The sequence below is a fragment of the Melospiza melodia genome, chromosome Z (genome assembly GCF_035770615.1).
Source record: "Melospiza melodia melodia isolate bMelMel2 chromosome Z, bMelMel2.pri, whole genome shotgun sequence".
Taxonomy (NCBI): domain Eukaryota; kingdom Metazoa; phylum Chordata; class Aves; order Passeriformes; family Passerellidae; genus Melospiza; species Melospiza melodia.
In genome coordinates, this window is record NC_086226.1 from 59,858,749 (window position 1) to 59,878,446 (window position 19,698).

A 19,698-nucleotide genomic window follows, 5' to 3' on the forward strand; every position below is an offset into this window, starting at 1 on the left:
TACTAAACATATCTAGCATAATCTTTCCCCAAAAGGACACAGCCATCTGACACATTTATTAATTAAAGGAAAGGGTATTTATTCAAAAACAACAGCCTCCAATCACAGCAAAAACAATTTTATCCATAGCACGCAAAATATAGATTCTCAGCAATCCTTTCCTAATGTTTACCTGGGCATTAAAAAATGGACCAGAAAGAAATTGTTTTTCCCACTGCTTTTAAATGAAAACAGTTAACCACTCATTATTTGGAACTTTTCTTTTGCATTCTATTATTTTGATACACTAGATATACCAAATGTTCATGGATATCTAGAATAGCCTTTCCTCTCCAAAGACTTCAGAAGGGAGGATACTGACTGGAATTCTCATCTTCTTTCTGACTGAGATTGCAAATAGTCCATTTCCAGAATATTTGCGTCTTTTTCTTGTGTCATTTCTACATGGACTTCAGAATCAATAAACAATCTTCAATCAGGCTTCCAAACAGGTGGGATGACTTTTGATTTATTGAAAGAAAAGTCCAACAAAGATCACCAACAACAAAATTTTGAAAAAAACACATTGGCCACAAAGCATTTAAAATATGGAATATAAACAACATTCAATCCAAAGTGTTTCTTTTTGAAGCCTCATCAGTAGAGAATAAAAAATTAGGGGAAATAAGAACTGAACTACTATTTTTGAGTGGTCAGCTATTGATACCTAATGAAGAAAAATATTTTGAGGGACCACTTACACAATTTAAGTGAAAAAGATGACAAGACAACCACTGCTCAAAATCAGAACTTGCATCCTTTTCACTGAGCCTTACTCAGGAACAATCATCATTACCCTAAGCAAGGTCTAGGCAAAAAACAGTGGGCAAAACAAGTATTGTCAGGAAGGGCAGTTAACGAATATATTCAGGTTTGTGCTACAGAAAAGAGTTTTGCAAACCTAAGTAACTTTTGCCAAGGGCAAGAATACGTAAGTTCAAAATGACATGCACTTGGCCTATCATTATATAAGGGTATGAATGCTTTGTTTAACCATGAGGTTGAAAAGTGCTAAAACAATATTAAGGTTTCATCATGATAAAATACAAATACTATCTGATTGTCCTTTATTGCAATGATTTGCTTTAGTCTGACTACTCCGCTTTGATTGGCTTAGCCTAAACGAAACTGCGAACACCACATGAAGTACATTTGCACGAGGGAGACAACACTGAAACAGCTTTCTGTGCAATAATGAAATGTTAATAAAGCTAATATTGTTAATAACTGTTATGAAATGCCTGTTTAATGCCTGTTTAGTGCATGCTCACGTGGAAGTCAAAAAGAAAAGAAATGAGAATTAGGGAGATAATACCCACAAATATGCAGGTGTATGTAAACATACAAATATTTCATGCTCGTTACAGGATAAAGGCACAGATACATATTTCAGGGATACAAGACAAAATACAAAATGTCTTACAAGGGACTCACTAAATCTGTTTATTACCTTCAAAGTGGCATAGATATGAAGAACCAAATCTCCATTCAAAATAAATTACAACACAGTATCTACATTTCAAATACAGAACTCTAATATTTGTATGAACTATCAGCTCCAAAGAGGGGATAAATCTGAGCAGTAACAACAAACAACCATCAGTTAATTTCCATATAGGAATGTAAGAGGAAACTATGTATAGTTTTGCACAGAACACGACCCATTTACCAAAGTCCCAGTACATGAAAAAATGTGTGAAATGTTTAAGGCACACAATGATACAAAAAATGACGCAATGATGTTTCTTCTCATAGATTCATAATCCTGCCACACTAAATGTTTAAAGTTAGGTGAAAACAGGAAGACAATTTCAGATTGAACAAGCAGAGCAAGAGTCTGTCTACCATTTAAAATGGAACCTCCATGATTTTTTATGTAAAAGATGATAACTCAAATGGACGAGTATAATATCACTTCTTCTCTACTGATGTGAAGTAGTAATGCCATAGATTAGATTCCTTGCTTTGTGAAATGGAGCACTTACTGAAAAAATTCAGGAGCCAATGAATAGCAAAAGCTATAGTTAACGTTTTACGATTAGCCCTCCAAAAAAGGCAGGCAACAACCCGAAGAATCTCTCACTTATCAGAAAAAAAATCGAATTTAACCTGTCTGCTTCAAACAATTAATAGAAACAAACTAACTGAAAGACTTCATAAAATTTAAAATCAGCTTGGATTCAAAAGGTGATTATTATTCCACAAGGTTTTTTGAGCACTTCACTGTTTTGGAGGGAAGGGAAAGGCCTATGTGAATTCCAACAGACCACTGCTGAACAGAGATCACTGAGGGAATCTAGTTTCCTATAAGCTCTTTCTGTACTAATCAGTGGGCCACCAGTATACTAATTAGAAACAAATTGTGGTTCTAAGCTAATGAACAATTTCTTAGATTGATATCAAGATTCAACCCTGTTCTGATAGATAGACTTATACCATATCAAATTAGGCATAGCAACTAATTGATCACTTATGGAACTAGTCTGACTAACCAAGAAAAGCTCAAGCTTGTCTTGAATTCAAATCAAGGCTACAGGAAGCTAACTCTATTAAATAATTTGAGTATAGACCCCCTCTGAATTCCATCATCTCTGGGGAGAGACTAGAAAGTTCACAAAATGCACCGATGGTTTAAGCTCGTAACTGTGCAGCAATTAATGTATAACTCTTTGGTTTATATGCAATATTTAAAAATATAGGTGCCAGTGAAGAACTATGTCCAGAACCCATTACTTAAGAACTTGCAACTTCTTAAAAAGAACCAAAAAAACCCTTTCCTTAGTAACACCTGCACAGGTTATCAGTAGAGGAAAACTTCATCCTGGCTACAGAGAAGTGGTCACAGTAGTTATCGCAGAAATCAGACTGCCCCCTTGTGGTGCCCCTAGAAAGTTAAATTCGCGCTTACATTTACACTTCCAGTCACTGTGAATTAATAAATTCTAACAGGTTTATTTTCTCTTTCTACTATGGTTACCAGAACTAGAACAGATTATAAACTTTGCAATTCTTTTCAAAGACCAGCATTAGAAAGAGTAAGAAAAGAGATAAAATAATAAGAAACAAAGCCAGAAAGAATAAACGCTGCTAATCCTCAACTACAGCAAAATATGTGTTAGAGAACAACTGTTCTTTAGAGCAACAGGAATAACTTTTTGCTTATATATTGGACTATTTTGGCTGGCTTACCAAACTAGTCTGAACGTCTTTAAAGGCAGATCAAAGAAAGTTACTCACCAAAAGTACCATAGAATCCTCTGGGTCCACAAGTGCCAACACCATATTTCTTCAGAGAAGCCTGAGCTGCACTCTTTGATAGGAAAAAATTACGTGAAATGTTTCTACATTAGTTTTCCTATACACTTTACACTGACAATTTGACACTAATGTACAGAGATGACTTTCTGTATCATGTAAGATGACCCGCTTCACAGAAAGTATAATGATGTACTGAATTCTGTAACTAATTTCACCTCAAAACTACTTTAGATGACTGTTTAAGCACCACTCATTCTAATATTTAAGGACATTAAATACTAATCTAACTTGAAAATCAACTAGGTGAGCAGTAAGTACACCAGATTAAACTTCAGTAAAAACAAAACTTGACTAGCACAACATTATGAGATTTATAATCTTACTTCCTGCTTTAGCAGTACATGTTATTGATGAAGTTCAAGCTTTCAGTATTCTTTATCCAGAAATAACATACGAAGTAAAAGAGGAATAATCACACAAATAGAATAACTGGAAGGAAGAACTCACCTTAACTTTTTCATTATTCAAAAGTCCAAGGAAGTTAAATGATGCAAAGTTTATGCATTCCTTGCCATTAACAGTGATTATGTGGGTGGGAGGACTGAAAAAAAAAATTACAGACCTATTGTTATGAATGAAGAGTAGTCATTTTCATAAACGGTTAATACAGGAGTTCTGTTTTCAACAATAGAAGGCACACAGGTTTTTCAAGATTCCCTCTTTCTATGACTTCTGTTGCAGATGCCAAACAGTATTTAAGTTCAATGTCCAGACACAAATATACTCAACAAAACCTATATTCCTGTGATTTAATAAAAAAACTGTAAATAGTTTCTTGAGATATTTAATGATTCCTTGTTGAAAACTTAATTCATAGAAAGATGACCCCTGAAGAGATACATAAAACTTCTCTTCTAAAAGCAAAGCGGTATCTATATTCAAGAAGTACTAAAAATGAAAAGGATATCTCATTGCTCTTACTTCCAAATGAAAAATTAATTCAGAATCAGTGGTTTTGTCATAAAGCAACCCCAGAATACCTATCTTCTACTGATATGGCTATTGAAATATAGGCGATAGCTGTAAGCAGGTGAAACTATTGTATTAAATATCATCTCAAGTTTCAAATTCGGTTTTATCTATCATGTAATCAGGAAACAGAGAAAGTCTGAAAACACACACTACTAGCAAATGAACAAGAGTGTAATATACATGAAGCAAAGGGCAAAAAATTTCTGCCCTAAAAAAATTGTGATTTGGGTAAACAAAAACAAACAAAAAAATTGGAATAAGTAAAATATTAATCCCTTTAAATACAAGCATCATAACTGTGTACTGTGTTCCATAAGCAAACCTGTTTTGGCAATTATAGACATCAATACAATAAGTTAAAAAATTTCCATTAATCACTTGAAGTGTTAAGAAGTCTCAAATCTAAGCCAAATACAAACTCCTATGTTTGCCCACTTCTATACCTGCTGTCAAATATTACAGATGAGATTCCATGCTATTCCTCAGACACAATAATTTCCACAAGCTTTTCCCGTGTGGAAAACTAGCATTGGGCAATTTTCTTCATCAAAATTAAACAGGGCCACTCTAATTTCAAATGTCTGTGCACAGCTGTTCCAAATCTGGTGGCTGACAATATTTCAATGGGTACATTTGGTGTGCAGAGCAAATAACTTTAAGTCCAAGCTATTCACTGCAAATTAAGAAAAACTCTGAACTGCCTGAACTTCACTTTAAAAACTCCATGATCTTGTGTTATATCTGTTCACTTGACAAAATTCAGCACATGTTGCTTCAACTAAACAGTTGCAAAAGTTTACTACACAGCTTTACAAAGCTTTCTACTAACACAGTGCACGTTCATCTTTTGAATGCTGAACGTGTCCTCACAAAGGAGCTGTCCTGCATTACAGCAGTGCATCTTCTGCACAGTAGTAGCATGATAGAAATGTGCAGCAAACTGTCTTGGGGAACTGACTGCCATTAAAAATATACCTGGATCTGTTCCTCTGTCTAGCTCATCAATGAGCCGTACCAAAGTCTGGATGTCCTAATGAGTGAAATCGTTTCACAGATGTTCACCAGAGCAGACCTGTACATATATATACATTTCGTCACTAACATGAGATTCAGTATATTCCCAGCATACTATCAAATTTGGTAAATTTACAACAATTTCCTTCACAGCTCCATCTCTCAAACCTAGAAAACACACCAATATTCACCAATAACTTGGCTGTTACAAAGCCATAGCCCTCATGAAAATTTGGCCACCCCTTTCTATCAGAATTTTACCCTAACTTCTAAAGAAACAATAACAAAAATATAAATGGAAAAGGGTATTTCAGTGAATTATTTATATAATATATAATGATACATAAAGCATTGATATTGACTGCATCATAAACCCTGCCTTACAACAAGAGTAAGTCTTTGGAAAAGGAAAACCCTGAATAATTTCTTTTTTTATCTTTGCATGTATCTCCCTTCCCCTAGTGTAACAGCGCATTAGGTATCATAGTTAGGAACAACAGTTATGAGATACTGAATGATCCAGCTTAAACAGTAAATTAAAATATCATTTCAAGCTATATTCAAAGAATATGCAAGCTACTCCTTTAGAAATCTTTAAGGACTGAGAGCATGTCCACTATTCTTGGGCCTGTCACTTAAGTGTTTCATATATTGAAAAAATCAGTCACAGAAGAAAACAAAGTTATGAAGGTATTGATGATGTGACTTCTACTTTAAAGCAGAAGAATTAGCATGAAAATTTTTCAGATGTATTGTTCTACAAAACAGATTTACATTTTCTGAGTGAGATCTCATACAACTAAGCTATTTTGCATGGATTAGTTCTGAGAAAGGCTACCACAAGGAGTAAGTAATTTCCGAACTGCTGAAAGCTGTTGTGGGTGCCTTCTTCAGCACTGGTTCAAGACGGATCGCTTTTATGATTAGGACATGTCTGAGGTTTTGGCTTTCCTCTTCATTTGGCAACATTACTTGACTATGCAAAAGGAGAATATGAATGCAGGGTGCAAAATGCACAGCCTGCTGAGGGAGGAGAAAATCTGCCTTACACACACAGCAAGTCAAAATTTTTACTGAAATACTTCATTTTTTTGTAGTGCTTATGAGCTTTTATAATCCCCAAATATTACCATAAACACACAGTATTTTAAAGAAAAATGAGAGCTGTGAGGCAGTAGAACAGGCTGCCCAGAGAAGCTGCGGATGCTCCATCCCTGAAAGTGTTCAAGGCCAGACCGGTTGGGGCTTGGAGCAACCTGGTTTAGTGGAAGGTGTCCAAATGGCAACAGTAGAAATGAGATAACCTTTAAAGGCTCCTTCAAATATAAACTGGTTTATGATTAGGATTTTTGTATATCATCACTCATTATAGACATTAAGACATGAAAAGAATTGAAAGAAGACTACCTCAATAGATAGAGTCTCCCTAAAATACTAGTAAAAAAAAGGAGAAATGCTCTTGATCATCTTGAGATGAAATCTGAATTATTTTTCTTCCTGTATTAACTCTGGAACATGTTTTAACTTTACAGTCAAAGCTACAGTCTACAGCTGTTGAGAACTTGTGGGGAAGTAGTCAGTTGGCAGCTTAAATATTACAAGACAAATGTCAAGTTTTCCCCATAGCCACTGTTGAGTTTAATAGGCACAACACATTAACATTCTGTCACAATATATTTCCTAGCTATAAGCACTAGAAAGTTCTAATAATTTAAACATTTCCTGAATCACTCTAAAAGATATATTTGTTCTATTTTTTTAAACAGTCAACACTTCCTTTAGCTCTACGGTACAGCTTGTTTCAAAATTCTGAAAAATAACAGAAGAATTGTTCACATCACAGTTAATTAAAACAGGCATCACTTTTCCATGGCACTTCTCTGTGGTAGTGAAATCAAAATGGACCTCACTATGACACTAAATTATTTCAAATAATTAGTGTAAATAGAAGGATATTACGAATTCTTACGAAGTAAAAGCTAGTGATGAGCAAATCTGAAGATTGTAAAAAGAAGCTTCAAAGCAATTTCTGAAATAATGTGACTCTTGCTTAAGTCATCAGACATTTTAAAAGCCTTGTAACACATGAAAGCAACACTGAGCCATAAATTTCCTCACAAAACAGCTTTACCAGACAGCATTTCCTATTCTGATTGTCCAAAGAAAAACAGCTTTTCATTAAGTGTGTGCAGGGCTTGGGGTAGAGTCAATTTTCTTAACAATGACTGCTGGTATGGGGCTGTGTTTTGGATTTGTGCTGAACACAGGGTTGATAATATAGAGATGACTTTGTTATTGCTGAGTAGGGGCTTACACACAGAGCCAAGGCCTATTCTGCTTTTCATACAGCCATGCTAGCAAGGAAGTTAGAGGTGTATGGGAGTGTGGGAGGAGACACAGCCAGGACAAAGTGACCAAAGGGTCCATCCACACGACATGCTCAGTATATAAAGTGGGGGAAAGAAGGAGGAAGGAGGGCACGTTTGGAGTGATGTCATTTGTGTTCCCAAGTAACTGTTATACGTGATGGGGCCTCCCTGCTGTCCTGGAGATTAACACCTGCCTGCCCATGGGAAACACTGGATGAATTCCTTGTTTAGCTTTGCTTGTTTGCATGGCTTTTGCTTTCCCTGTAAAACTCTTCATCTCAATTCGTGACCCTTCAAATTCTCTACCGAGTCCCACTGATGGGGAAGTGAGTGGCTGCATGGGGTTTGGCTGTTAGCTGGGGTTAAACCAAAGAAAAGTGCCAAGTGGCTACACACAAAGTTCTTTAAAGTGATTAGTGATTATGTAAAAAAGTAGTATCCACCTTTGCAGGTCTAAGTCTATGTTTTCAGGAAATATGAAACAAATTAATACAAAACAATAGAGAACCACAATGAAGGCAAAGATACAACATTCCTTTTCTCACCCCCAATACTGGAAAAAAAAACCAAACCAAAGACAACATTTAAACTAGGAAAGATTTTCTTAGTAAATACTCTTGATAATGTTACAAACCCAAGACGTCTTCAGAGACAAATTCAGTCCTGCTCTCTCAAAGTGCAATTCATTTATTAAAGGTTTTAAGGATATGGAGATGCTTAATGAGCAATATGCTGCTGAATACGGATATCAAGTATTTGAGTCGAAATAAGTAAAGAGAATTTATTTTGGTTATATTTACCCTGAAACAATGTTGTAATTGAGAGCCGGGTGATCTTTTGGCACAGGAGGTACAAGAGGCTCTGGCTGCCATTCCTCAATCAACTCTTCTTTTTCCTGATCAGGAGACAAGAAATACTGTTTGAGAAGGGATTCCCCTAGAAAATACATTATGCATTAATAAGCAGTTGATAACAATTGTATTCAAAATAATGTATACTAGTACATGCCATCTTTCTGAGACACTTAAAATTGGTATTATCTCAGAATCTTTAAATGCGAGGCCCACAATTATGAAAACAGAAAGGGCATAAGATATAAAGAAACACAGACCAGATGTGTCTGTGTATTAAAGATCTTACACTATAACCAAGAGATGAGATACTAACATGACATCCCTGCCAAATTTTAATCAATACTGTTCTATTCAACCTGTTAAATATGAAAATTCTCCTCTACAGTTTATGCAACTGAATATGAATTACATAAAAATTTTATATAGATTGCCTCAATTTACATTCTCAAGTCTTCAACAGTGCTGTTTCAAGAATAATGGCATAAAAATATTTAGCAAAGTAACAAATATGTGAGAAGGATACACTGGAGAAAAACTGTCAAATGCTCAAGAAAAGGCAACAACAACTACTAAATCACATATTCTACACCTAACCATGGAGGAATACTGAGGTCACATTAATTTTCAAAGCAGTACCTAAATTCAGGTTAATCTTAGAGTGGAACCATAACCATAGCCCAAGAAAGAAAATTACATCTTTACAACATTAGTGGGCATCTCTGTACCATATTACTGTCTGGATGGAAAATAAAAAATCAAAGACATAATTTTACACCAAGGGTGCTAATCCACCACATTGCAAGCCAGCAGCTGCTACTGTGCAGTCCTCTCCCATCCAAACCTTCCTGTTTCTTGTGCTAGCAGAAGCAGTTAAAAAAAAGCAGACAAAAGTCTCATTCAGATCCAGATGAAAACTAAGTCAGCAAAAGCAGGACAGGACATACATCTAAACTAGAACCCACAAGAGTCTCAATCCCAACCTGGACTATTGGGATGCTATTGGGAAAACACACCCTGTGTTGCAGTTGCCCAGCAGTATCTTATATCTTTCCAAAAGAGCTCAAAAATACCCCTGACAATCAAAAAGCAGGACGTATGTTCATGCAGCCTTCACTCTGCTCCTGCAGTAGCTGTCAAAAGGCCCCAAATCCCTAATGTATAGTGTCTGTAGAATCAAGAGTTTTGCATTCATTTTGGAGCACAGGGTTGTTGGCTGGTGTTGTGTTTCATTTTGGTTTGGGGTTTTAGCAGGGGAGATTTATTGGGTTTTGTTTTTATTAGGCAGCAGAATAAATCAGGTGAGAAGTGGGTGCAGCCTGCCTGTCAGTTATGGAAGAATAAATAAGAGCTTTATTTGACATCAAATGCCTTAGAAAGACTTCAGGTCTTTCAGGACTACGTGGTATTTCTTCTGTTTGGGACCTGAACACAGAACATTTTAACAGCTTTAAGGCAGAGCAGGCAACATAAAATTAATTTTCTTCAAAGAAAGCAGAATTAAAAGTGTGTAGGCATGTACTTAGCTTTTTTCATTAAAGTCAAATTTTTGAGCTAAGTGTGCAAAATATCATCAAACAGCTTAGCTGTTGAGGACACAAGCTCAATTAAAATACTTCTGTCAAGGAGTTTAGCAGAAAGAAAAAAAGTATGTACAGATGGACACTGCAACTACAATAAATTAGCACATTCCAATTACAGTTAAGATCTATGAACATAAAGATAATAAGCAATTCCTAATTAGTATTTCTATCCCCCACTCACATTCATTTTAAGAAGTTTCTACTCTTCCCTTTAAAATCTTTACTGCACACAAAGTGAACAGCACAGGTTACAAGCCACAGATGAGATATAGCAACATCCTAATTTTTCTCTTCTACTGTATATTCTCTTAGAATATACAGGAGAAATGTAATTGTCCTTTCAAACAACACCATTTCATTAATTCTAGCTCACATTCGTTCTCCTCATCCATTACACAGCATTTTGCTTTTTCATGGACATAGACAAACATTTGCATACTCACATCTTATGTCATCTGTTTCCACTAGCTCTTAGCAGAGATGGGGACTGGAGACATTGATGATTAAAATAAGCATTGCTCTCAATCTAAACAAGCCACCTACCACTGCTGACTAGCCGCTGAAAACCCTTTCCTCCTTCCATTCACCAAATACTTCACTACACTGGCCTGCCCTTCTCACTGTTCACAATAAACACGACCATCTTCCTCTCAACAAAAAGACAGGGCAGAAGCAGACTTTCATGTAGCAACCTAACATCAGAGTACTTTTATCCTTTACCTCCTAAACAGATAAAATTTCACACCAATATCATAAATAAAAGTTAACTTTCAAACATAGAGAGACACTATCTTTTAAATTCACATTGTAATGTCCTCAATATGTATTTGATTTGCATATTTCTCCTTAGTTTGTTGCACTGAAAACATTCACCTGATGAAGAGAACGAACTCAAAACTTTGTTTCCACTTTCTTGGACTGCAGTGTACGTGAACTCATCCCCCAACTTTTCCTCTTGCCCTTTTATAATTACTTTTAATTTGTATAAGCAATAAATAAAATATACATAACATTATAAATTGTATATATTTTATTTTATAGCTAATACATAACAAACATGAAAATATAATCTCTAAAATGCTTATAACTATATCTTATAAATTACAATATACATACCTTTTTATACATTTAGCTTTAGGCTTTCTGGCTCTCTGAACCCTAACCATAATGGAAGCTTGGTGCAGAAGCTGAAGTCCCCACCTCCATGGGTGTTGGCACCTTGCTGTGATCTCCTAGGCATGGCTTTTCCAGCCCCAGTATCCCTTGGACTCTGAACTTTCTGGCTCTCTGAAGCCTAATCCTACATGTAGTAGAATCCTGAATTCATTTGTGCACATTTACATATAAAAATATTTAGAATCTGCTTTTCTAAATACACGCAGATACGCACCCATACATATACAATGGTTTTGGGTGGTTGCATTCTACTGTGGATTTTACTTTTTAATTGCCATATACCTTGGGTAAGGAAAATATTAGGGTGTAAACACATTCAACCCAAATTATTAAAAAAAGTTGGCTTGTTTACCCACGTTCTTAAGAAAAGGTAGCAATTCTGTTTATGAAAACAGTTCTTAGCTAGCATTAGTGTTCTGAAACGATATCACACATACATAATCTACATTAATATCAAAATATTAATAAAGCTTTTTATTTACTGGTCCTCAAATAAGTCTTTAATTTCACAGTATTTCTAGACTCATGTTACCTAATGGGATAAACTGGCACAAATAATGGGCGTGCCAGTTAGAAATTTCTTTCTTTCAAAGTATTTATGTATGCCCATACATAAGAGAAATTGTACCTACCTAGGGAGTCTCAGCTCAGAATTACTGAAAACCTTAACAAAAGCAGACTACTTCTGCTATTCCCTATACAACAACATCTGATTAGTCTATGCTGTACCTGCAAAACAGCTCTCAAGGTCAATGTATTTCTCAGCCACACATTAAACATTTGTCTCCAATTTTCCAGCCTCCTGACTAGTATCACTCAAATAAAATGCATCCCACACTACTACTGCAATTATTAGTGGAAATTCTAAAACCAAAGAAAAAAAACTATTCCTCCCATTTGCAAATGGGAAGATGTGACTCTTAGTTAGTACTTCAGAGATTTTGAGAGAAAAGCTCAGTAATATCACCATTTATTGCAGAGTGAAAGACAAACAGACCTGTAGGGCAACCTTCCTTTCACACATAGCTAAATGCTGCCATGCAAACTTCTACAGCCCACTCCAGTCCTCATTGTCACTTTGTCACTTTCTACATATTTTACTTTGTGTGAAAGCCCATAAGAATCTATGTCTAGCACCCTGTACAGCCATAGACTTATTTATGTTTCCTAAAAACTGAACTATCAGGAACTTACAGTATCAAAGAAACACTCCACCTTTTTAGTTAAAGATTTGGGAGATAATGTTTTCTAAAAGAAGCAGTAGGAATACTTACAAACTCTATTACCAAAGCATAAGAGTTGGCCAGTTGAAAGGTGATTTCTGCACTGGATTTCACAGTACTCTTGCTACACATTTAACTGAGCCTAGAATCCACCATCAGGGTGGATTTCTTCATGATTTTAGAAGCATGACTCCTAAGTGCACTAGGTTGCACAATATATAATTTCCTTCTTGCTCCCCAGGACTGACTTGTCCTAACAGACCACTAAGACGGCTGTGCAGTAATTGTATTCTTTAATATTTATTACGTGGAGCCAACTCTGCTCTGGCAGCATTCCCAAAAATAACTCACAAAGAAACTTCCAGTACCATTACATGAGTGGCTGGCACAAAAGTAGTGTGTGCTCTACCACCTAAGCAGGCCTGTCTCCAGTGGCTATACCTGAGTAAGCTGGTATTTCTTTCCAGTGTGGTAAAGACTGGACACCACAGCATGACTCATACTAGAAGGAGACAGAAAGCAAACCAGTAGCAGTCTCCTTGCTGAACAGATGGCATGCTTCTACATGTAGATGAACACACACACAGAAGTCTGGCTGTATGGGATCCTGTATTGTATGAACCAGACTGGACTGGGTCTGGCTGTGATGGTGGGAATTTCCTTCATACCAGCTCACACAGTGCTGCTATGTTGGTATGTCTTTTACCAAAACAATGTTGGTAAAAGACTAAAGTTCTATTTCTTGCTGAACAGCCTTTGCACAGTCCACACTCTCTTCCCACAGTGAACAGAGTGGTGCATGCCTGAGAGATTGTGAAAGAACAAAATCAGGTTTGTACTAATAAAAAAAAGATTTCATACTGTATGATGTCACACAGCAATAAAAAGGAGAAGAGAGGCTTTAAGGAATTTAGTCACCTTTTGTTTGGGAACTGTCCGATATTGGTCCACCCACTGGAGGTGGTGAGTGCGACATTACTGGTCTTGTTTTCTGTCTTCTTACACTTTCCTTTGCTTATTAAATAATTCTACATTCACTCACAAATTTTCTTGCTTTTACTCTTCCTTTGCTTTGTGAGCAGCGTTCAAGCCCACTGGGGTTAATCCACAACACAGACTAGTGCAGATTTAGCGCCAATTAGGTGCAGATTTTTCATTACATTTAAGGAGAAGGCATGTCTCTCTCTGTCTTCACAGCTATTCCCCTACACAAAATACATGAGCTCTCTTCACAAACACTGTAGATGAAGAAATGGAATCATTCTGTGACTCTGATATATCAGTTTGCTTAATTCCTTCAACTGTAGAAGATGTATTCACACTATTCACACTACTGCATTTATGCTTACTTTCACTGAACCTGTAGACAGGACTTTCCCTTCCAAATACAGTTCTTCCTAAAGCAACCACTACTTCCATCTTCAAAGATCAGTGATAGAGTCTGCTACTCTAACTTGCACTGTCTTCAGGGCTAGCCAACTTGAACACAGGATCAGAACAAAGAGCATTTCACCCATGCTATTTTTTTTTTTTGCCATCAAGATAAAGGTAATGAGCCAGTGGTGTCTAACAGTCAAACCCTTCACTCCAATACGGGTCACAGCACTCTGTAACTTTTTGCGTCTGTAATCTGCAGTGTGAATCAATGTATCTAGACTATATACAAGGTAATTCTTGATGCCCAGTTGCATTTTACTAGTATTCACATTCCTTTTCACCCCTTAACCTCAGAAAAGTTCTTATAAATCTCAACAAAATGATGACAACAGTAACATATTTGCATGCTTCTATTTTTCAGAAAGCCTGTTAACAGCTGTCCCTACAGAGAATTTTAATACTAATACTATGGATAAATGTCATCCTGCAAAAGTAAGGTTATTTAAGCTTAAGCCATTTCCACATTTTTCCTCCTAACACCTTTCTCAACCCTTTCTTCCACTGTAGCAGACTGGCTACATGTGCAGTCTCCCAGTTGTTTACTGCCCTCAGTTAAACAGACACAGAAAAATTTTCTTCCCCACACAGCACTATTAGAGATTTGTCTGCGTTCTTTCCTCAGCTTCAGCAAAATGGTCAGTCATGAATTAAGATGATGACCTGCAACTGCATAATAAAATCCAAGAAGCATATAGAGATATATGAGCCAATTTCTTACTTTGTAAGAAAAAGAAAGGTTTCATCTTTTTGGGGTCACCAATTATCCTAGAGTTGCAAAGAGCCTTTTCCTGCCTTCTACTGCAGAGAGAAGGACTCTTAAAACCAAAAAAAAGTATCCTCCAAAATACTAGAAATTAGTACTATCTGATGCCCAAAAACTCTAGTAGATGAACTATACTAGTTTCTGGATAGACAATCTGGGCCTACATTAAGGCAGCAGCATGTCTTCCTAGATGATATGAGCACTCTGTTTCACCACATTGGAGCTCTCTTTGCATTCATTCCTCCTCTGTATTCTTATCACAGATGGCAAACTTCAAGTATCCCATGATCAATTCAAACTCTTCCATGCACAAAACTGAACAAGCCATTGTTGATTCCTGCTTAGTTCACTTCCTGCCTCCAATCGTAGAAGCATTTGGGTTGGAAAGGTCATAAAGCCCATCTAATTCCAATATCCTTGCCATTGGTAGGGACAATTTCCACTAGACCAGGTTGCTCAGAGCCCCATGCAATTCAGCTTTAAGCACCTTCCAAGGATAGGGGGCACCCAACACTTATTTGGGCAATCTGTGCCAGTGCCTCACCATGTCCACAGTAAAGAATTCCTTCCTAGTATCTAATCTAAACCTGCCACTTTGAAGTCATTCCCCCTTGTACTGTCACTACATACTCCTGTAAATGGTGTCCATCTGTCTTTCCTGTAGGTCCCTTCAGGAGCTGGAAGGCTGCACTTAGGTCATCCCTAAGCCTTCTCTTTTGCAGGCTATCAATCCCAAATAATTCTCTCAGCATTTTCTCGTAATAGAGGTGCTTCATCCCTCTCATCATCTTGGTGGCCTCCTCTGGACCAACTCCCACAGTTCCATGTCCTCCCTGTGCTGGGAGCCCAGAGCTGGATGCAGGTTCCAGGTGGGCTCTCCCCAGAGCAGAGCAGAGCAGAGGGGCAGAATCCCCTCCCTCCCCTGCTGCCCACGCTGCTCTGGATGCAGCCCAGGGCACGTTTGGCTCTCTGGGCTGGGAGTGCCCATGGCTGGGTCATGTCCAGCCTCTCACCCACCAGCACCCCCAAGCCCTTCTGGGCAGGGCTGCTCTGCATCTGTTCATCCCCAGCCTGTGCTGATAGCAGAGGTTGCTCTGACCCAGGTGCAGCACCTTGCACTTTGCCTTATTAAACCTCATGAAACTCCCATGGACCCACTTTTTGTCTTGTTCCCGCGAGTGTGTCAGCCACAGCACTCAGCTTGGTGTCACGTGCAAAATTGCTGAGAGTGCACTTGATCCCATCATCTAAGCCATTAATTAAGATATTAATTGAGATATTAAATAACAGTGATGCCAGTACAGATTCCTGAGGGACACCACCTGTCACTGATGTCCATTGGGACTCAGAGACAACGGCCGCTACCCTTTGGGTGAGACAGTTGAACCCTTTCATATCCACCAGCCGTCACATCCATTTCTCTCCAATTTAGAGAGAAGGATGTCAAGGGGGACCACGTCAAAGGCTTTACACAAATCCAGGTAAATGACACCTGTCCACCTTCCGTTGTTCACCAATGGACTCACTCCATCACAGAAAGGCTACTAGGTTGGTCAGGCAGGACTTGCCCTGGGTGAAGCCATGCCGGCTGTCTCAATAAATACCTGGTGAAGTGTTCTTCAGAACACTCTAACCTTGTTTAATAAGTGCTCTCCAAATGAGGATGCTGCCTGCAGTTTTGCTCACAATTATAGACTTGTGCCTACAGTCCTTGCATCATCCTGCAAATCCTTAATGTGCATCATTAGTGAGAATAAGATCAAAAAGCATGCAAACACATGATATAGATAGGAATTGCATATATCCATAAACATCTTTCACAAACTTTCTGTAGTATCATGAAGAAATTTCAGTATTTTATCCTATTTATAAGGGATATCACTACTCTGAAACTAGTCCAGGGACATCTTCAAAACAAACTTTATTCATTTGTGATAGTCTACAGCCAGAAGTCAAGAAGAAATTCCAGTCTTCACAAGAATGGCCTTTTTATTTTCTCAGGATGACATTGCAAAAGAAGAAAACTGCTGCTAAACTACAAAATTTGTGGAACCCACTGTAAACTCTCAGAGTTATTACTCATAGACACCACATATACAGCTTGAGCATTTTCCTACCATCTACAATTTTACAGTTCATTTTGCTTGGTGGGTATCTTTAACATAGCTCTTTCATTTTTAAAATAAAGCCCTCCATTCAGTAGAGCTAATGACAGCTTTTCACAGCTTAACAGTCATTGTCATATCAGTTTTCCTATTTCTCGGACTCTCAAACACAGTGCTACTTTAAAAGCACAAACTGACATGTTTAAGCAACAAGCAGTTCCCAAGTCCAAAGTAAGCTTACCCTTGGAAGTTAAGAAAAAAAAGCAGGACCATTTATAAGGCAGCATTGGTTCAACACCTAATACATCAATTGCTACAAACTGTTTCTCTAAAGAGAAATACTTTTTCATCATACCTTAAGTGTTAGATCAGATCGCTCTTGAAGTTTATATGTCTTGGAGAAAAGAAGTCTGATTATCCATAGTATTAGAATGCCTTCTAAAATGAGATGGTAAGCTGGAGCCTGAAAACAAAAGTATAAAAATTAGTCTAGAGAGAATTCTATTTGAAGCAGACACAATACAACCATTTTGACCCTACTAGCAGACCCAGATAAAACCCAAAGCTGATCATCAGCTGATATATTTCTAAATCAGTAAAAATTTTAACTATATGAAAGTGGAATGTTTTTCAGCTATTACTTGTAGCTATTAATTCAAGTTTGAATGGATTTAGTCTGTTGTTCAAGGCCATTACATCATACAGGTTGCACCAGCCAGCACCTGTGAAGACAGGCAGCCTGCAAAACAAGCAGAAGTATCCTGAGAGCCTGAAAGTCTGTGTGATCCATACAAAGCCACTACAAATCTCCATTTCTGTAACCTACAGTCCATCAGCAGGGACAGCCAGTATTTACAAGGAAAGACAATTCTGTTCTTATAGGCAGCTTCAGTCAGTTTTCCAGGCACTTTGATCAGGTTTAAAACAACTGAGCTCAAACAGTTTTGTCCTTATGTCCTTTACTCTCTTGTGTGGACACAAAGTCTGGGAACACACAAAGTAAACCAGAGTTGATGCAAGTTAAAGTTATCCTCTTTCAATGCTTGGGGGACAAAAACCAGTGTGCTCTAGCGGCACAGCTAGTTTGAAGTAGATGTGAAGATTAATGATGAGTTTAGTTATTCCATTTCAGAAAGGCTCCTGTCTATTATTTTTAAGACACTAAAAGTGCACACAAATGAGCACACTTATTCTTCAAGTCAGGGGAATTGCTCCCACACATCAACATTTTTGGAGGTATCTGACCTGCCAACAAAGCAGAACTCACCATACATCCAGAAACTAAAGTAAATTGGATGCAAGCTTTTAAAACCAGTAAAGAGTCCTATGGCATATTAAACAGCAAATAACAAATGCTACCTATTGCAGAGTACGTTTCTGTTTACTAAACATATTAAGAATACGTACATAACACGTATGACAGGACATCTAAAGAACACACATTATACTCCCACTGAAGTCTCTGTGCTTTTCAGTGCCTACAATTATCCTAGATTCAGTGCACTAGAGCATGCTACCTGCTCCATTAGCCAAGCACTTCTATATTTGGACTGCAAATCTTGCATACATTCTTTAAAAGTTACCACCCTTTAAAAAAAGGAAGGGACACAAAAACACCGCCTATCATCAGGACATCCTTTTTAACATCACGAAACAAAGCCTGGGTACAAACACGCACAGCTGATGTTTTCCAGGAGGGAACTCAAGCCCAAACATTTAAACGCCCTTTCTTCCTTTGCAAACGACATTTCTAAGTTACAAACCTTGACCCCAGTAAAATCCTGGGAACCTTAAGGCTTCATGCTCTGCTACACGCCCTAAATGTCGTTTCATAAAACTAGAAACTAAAACTAGAAACAAGACGTGCGTGTATATTTCCAATATACAGCCGTGGCGCACTCACACATACCCACGATTCAGCGAGCGCAGCCCGACCCCGCAGCACCGACCCGCACCCAGCTCCCGCCCACCGCCGCCGTTCCCGGGGCAGCTCCGGCGGCACCCCCCCGCTCCCTGCGCCCCAAGCCATCCTCAGGCCGCCCCGCTCCGGGCGCCTGCCCGGCCGCACCTCGTAAAAAGCCTGGACCATCTCCACCAGCACCCACTGCTGCCCCACGCCCGCCGCCGCCATGGCCGCGCCGCCGCTTCCGCCTCTGCGCCCACGCGCGCCGGGGCGGGCCCGGCGAGGCGCAGAGCGCCCCCTTGCGGGCGGCGCGGCCCCCGCTGCCCTCAGGGGAGCGGCGCCTGTGGGCTCCGTGCGCGGCCTTCCCCTGCGCGTCCCGGGCCGCGGGATATTGCCCCCACACCGCTCCAACCTGCTGTGTCCTGTGGAGAGCTTCGTCAGGGAGCGAGGCTGCATCAGAGAATCACTAGCTCTCAGAATCGGTCACATTGGAAGGGACCACAGCCGGTCATCTGGAACAACCTCCCTGTTCAAGCTGAGCCATCCCAGAGCGTGGGATTGTGTCCAGACAGGTCTTGGATCTCTCCAATAAGGGCGGCTCCACAACTTCTTTGTGCAGCCTGTTCCAGTGCACAGTGAAGTTTTCACGTCCAGGTGGAAATTCCTGTGTTACAGTTTCCACCCATTGCCTCCTGTCCTGTTGCTCAGCGCCTCTGAGAACAGCCTGACTCCATTCCCTTTCCGTCACCCTCTTTAAACACTTATATACATAGATGCACCCTTCAGTGTTGACTAAACGAAATTAGCTACAAATTGGACTTGCCTAAGAAGATGAACATGGATATATTAATATGTACTTCCTCACCACATTTCAAGCCTGGTTGAACTTGCTGGAGTTAGCTTGGTGCTGCTTCCTCCACGCACACAGGCTTCCTCAGCCCCACG

General features: G+C 38.7%; 1 protein-coding gene across 1 annotated transcript in view; it reads right to left on the reverse strand.

Moving 5' to 3' along the window:
• SPTLC1 (serine palmitoyltransferase long chain base subunit 1) overlaps nucleotides 1-18,994 on the reverse strand; it is a 34,970-nt gene extending 15,976 nt beyond the window's left edge. Inside the window, exons 1-5 of the mRNA XM_063179652.1 lie at nucleotides 18,919-18,994; nucleotides 17,206-17,313; nucleotides 8,513-8,607; nucleotides 3,805-3,898; nucleotides 3,277-3,349 (exon numbers count right to left, since the gene is read on the reverse strand). Of these exons, the coding sequence (XP_063035722.1) occupies nucleotides 3,277-3,349; nucleotides 3,805-3,898; nucleotides 8,513-8,607; nucleotides 17,206-17,313; nucleotides 18,919-18,981 (433 nt within the window). The 5' untranslated portion in view covers nucleotides 18,982-18,994. The remainder of the gene's footprint in view (nucleotides 1-3,276; nucleotides 3,350-3,804; nucleotides 3,899-8,512; nucleotides 8,608-17,205; nucleotides 17,314-18,918) is intronic.
• Between the last annotated feature and the right edge of the window lie 704 nt (nucleotides 18,995-19,698).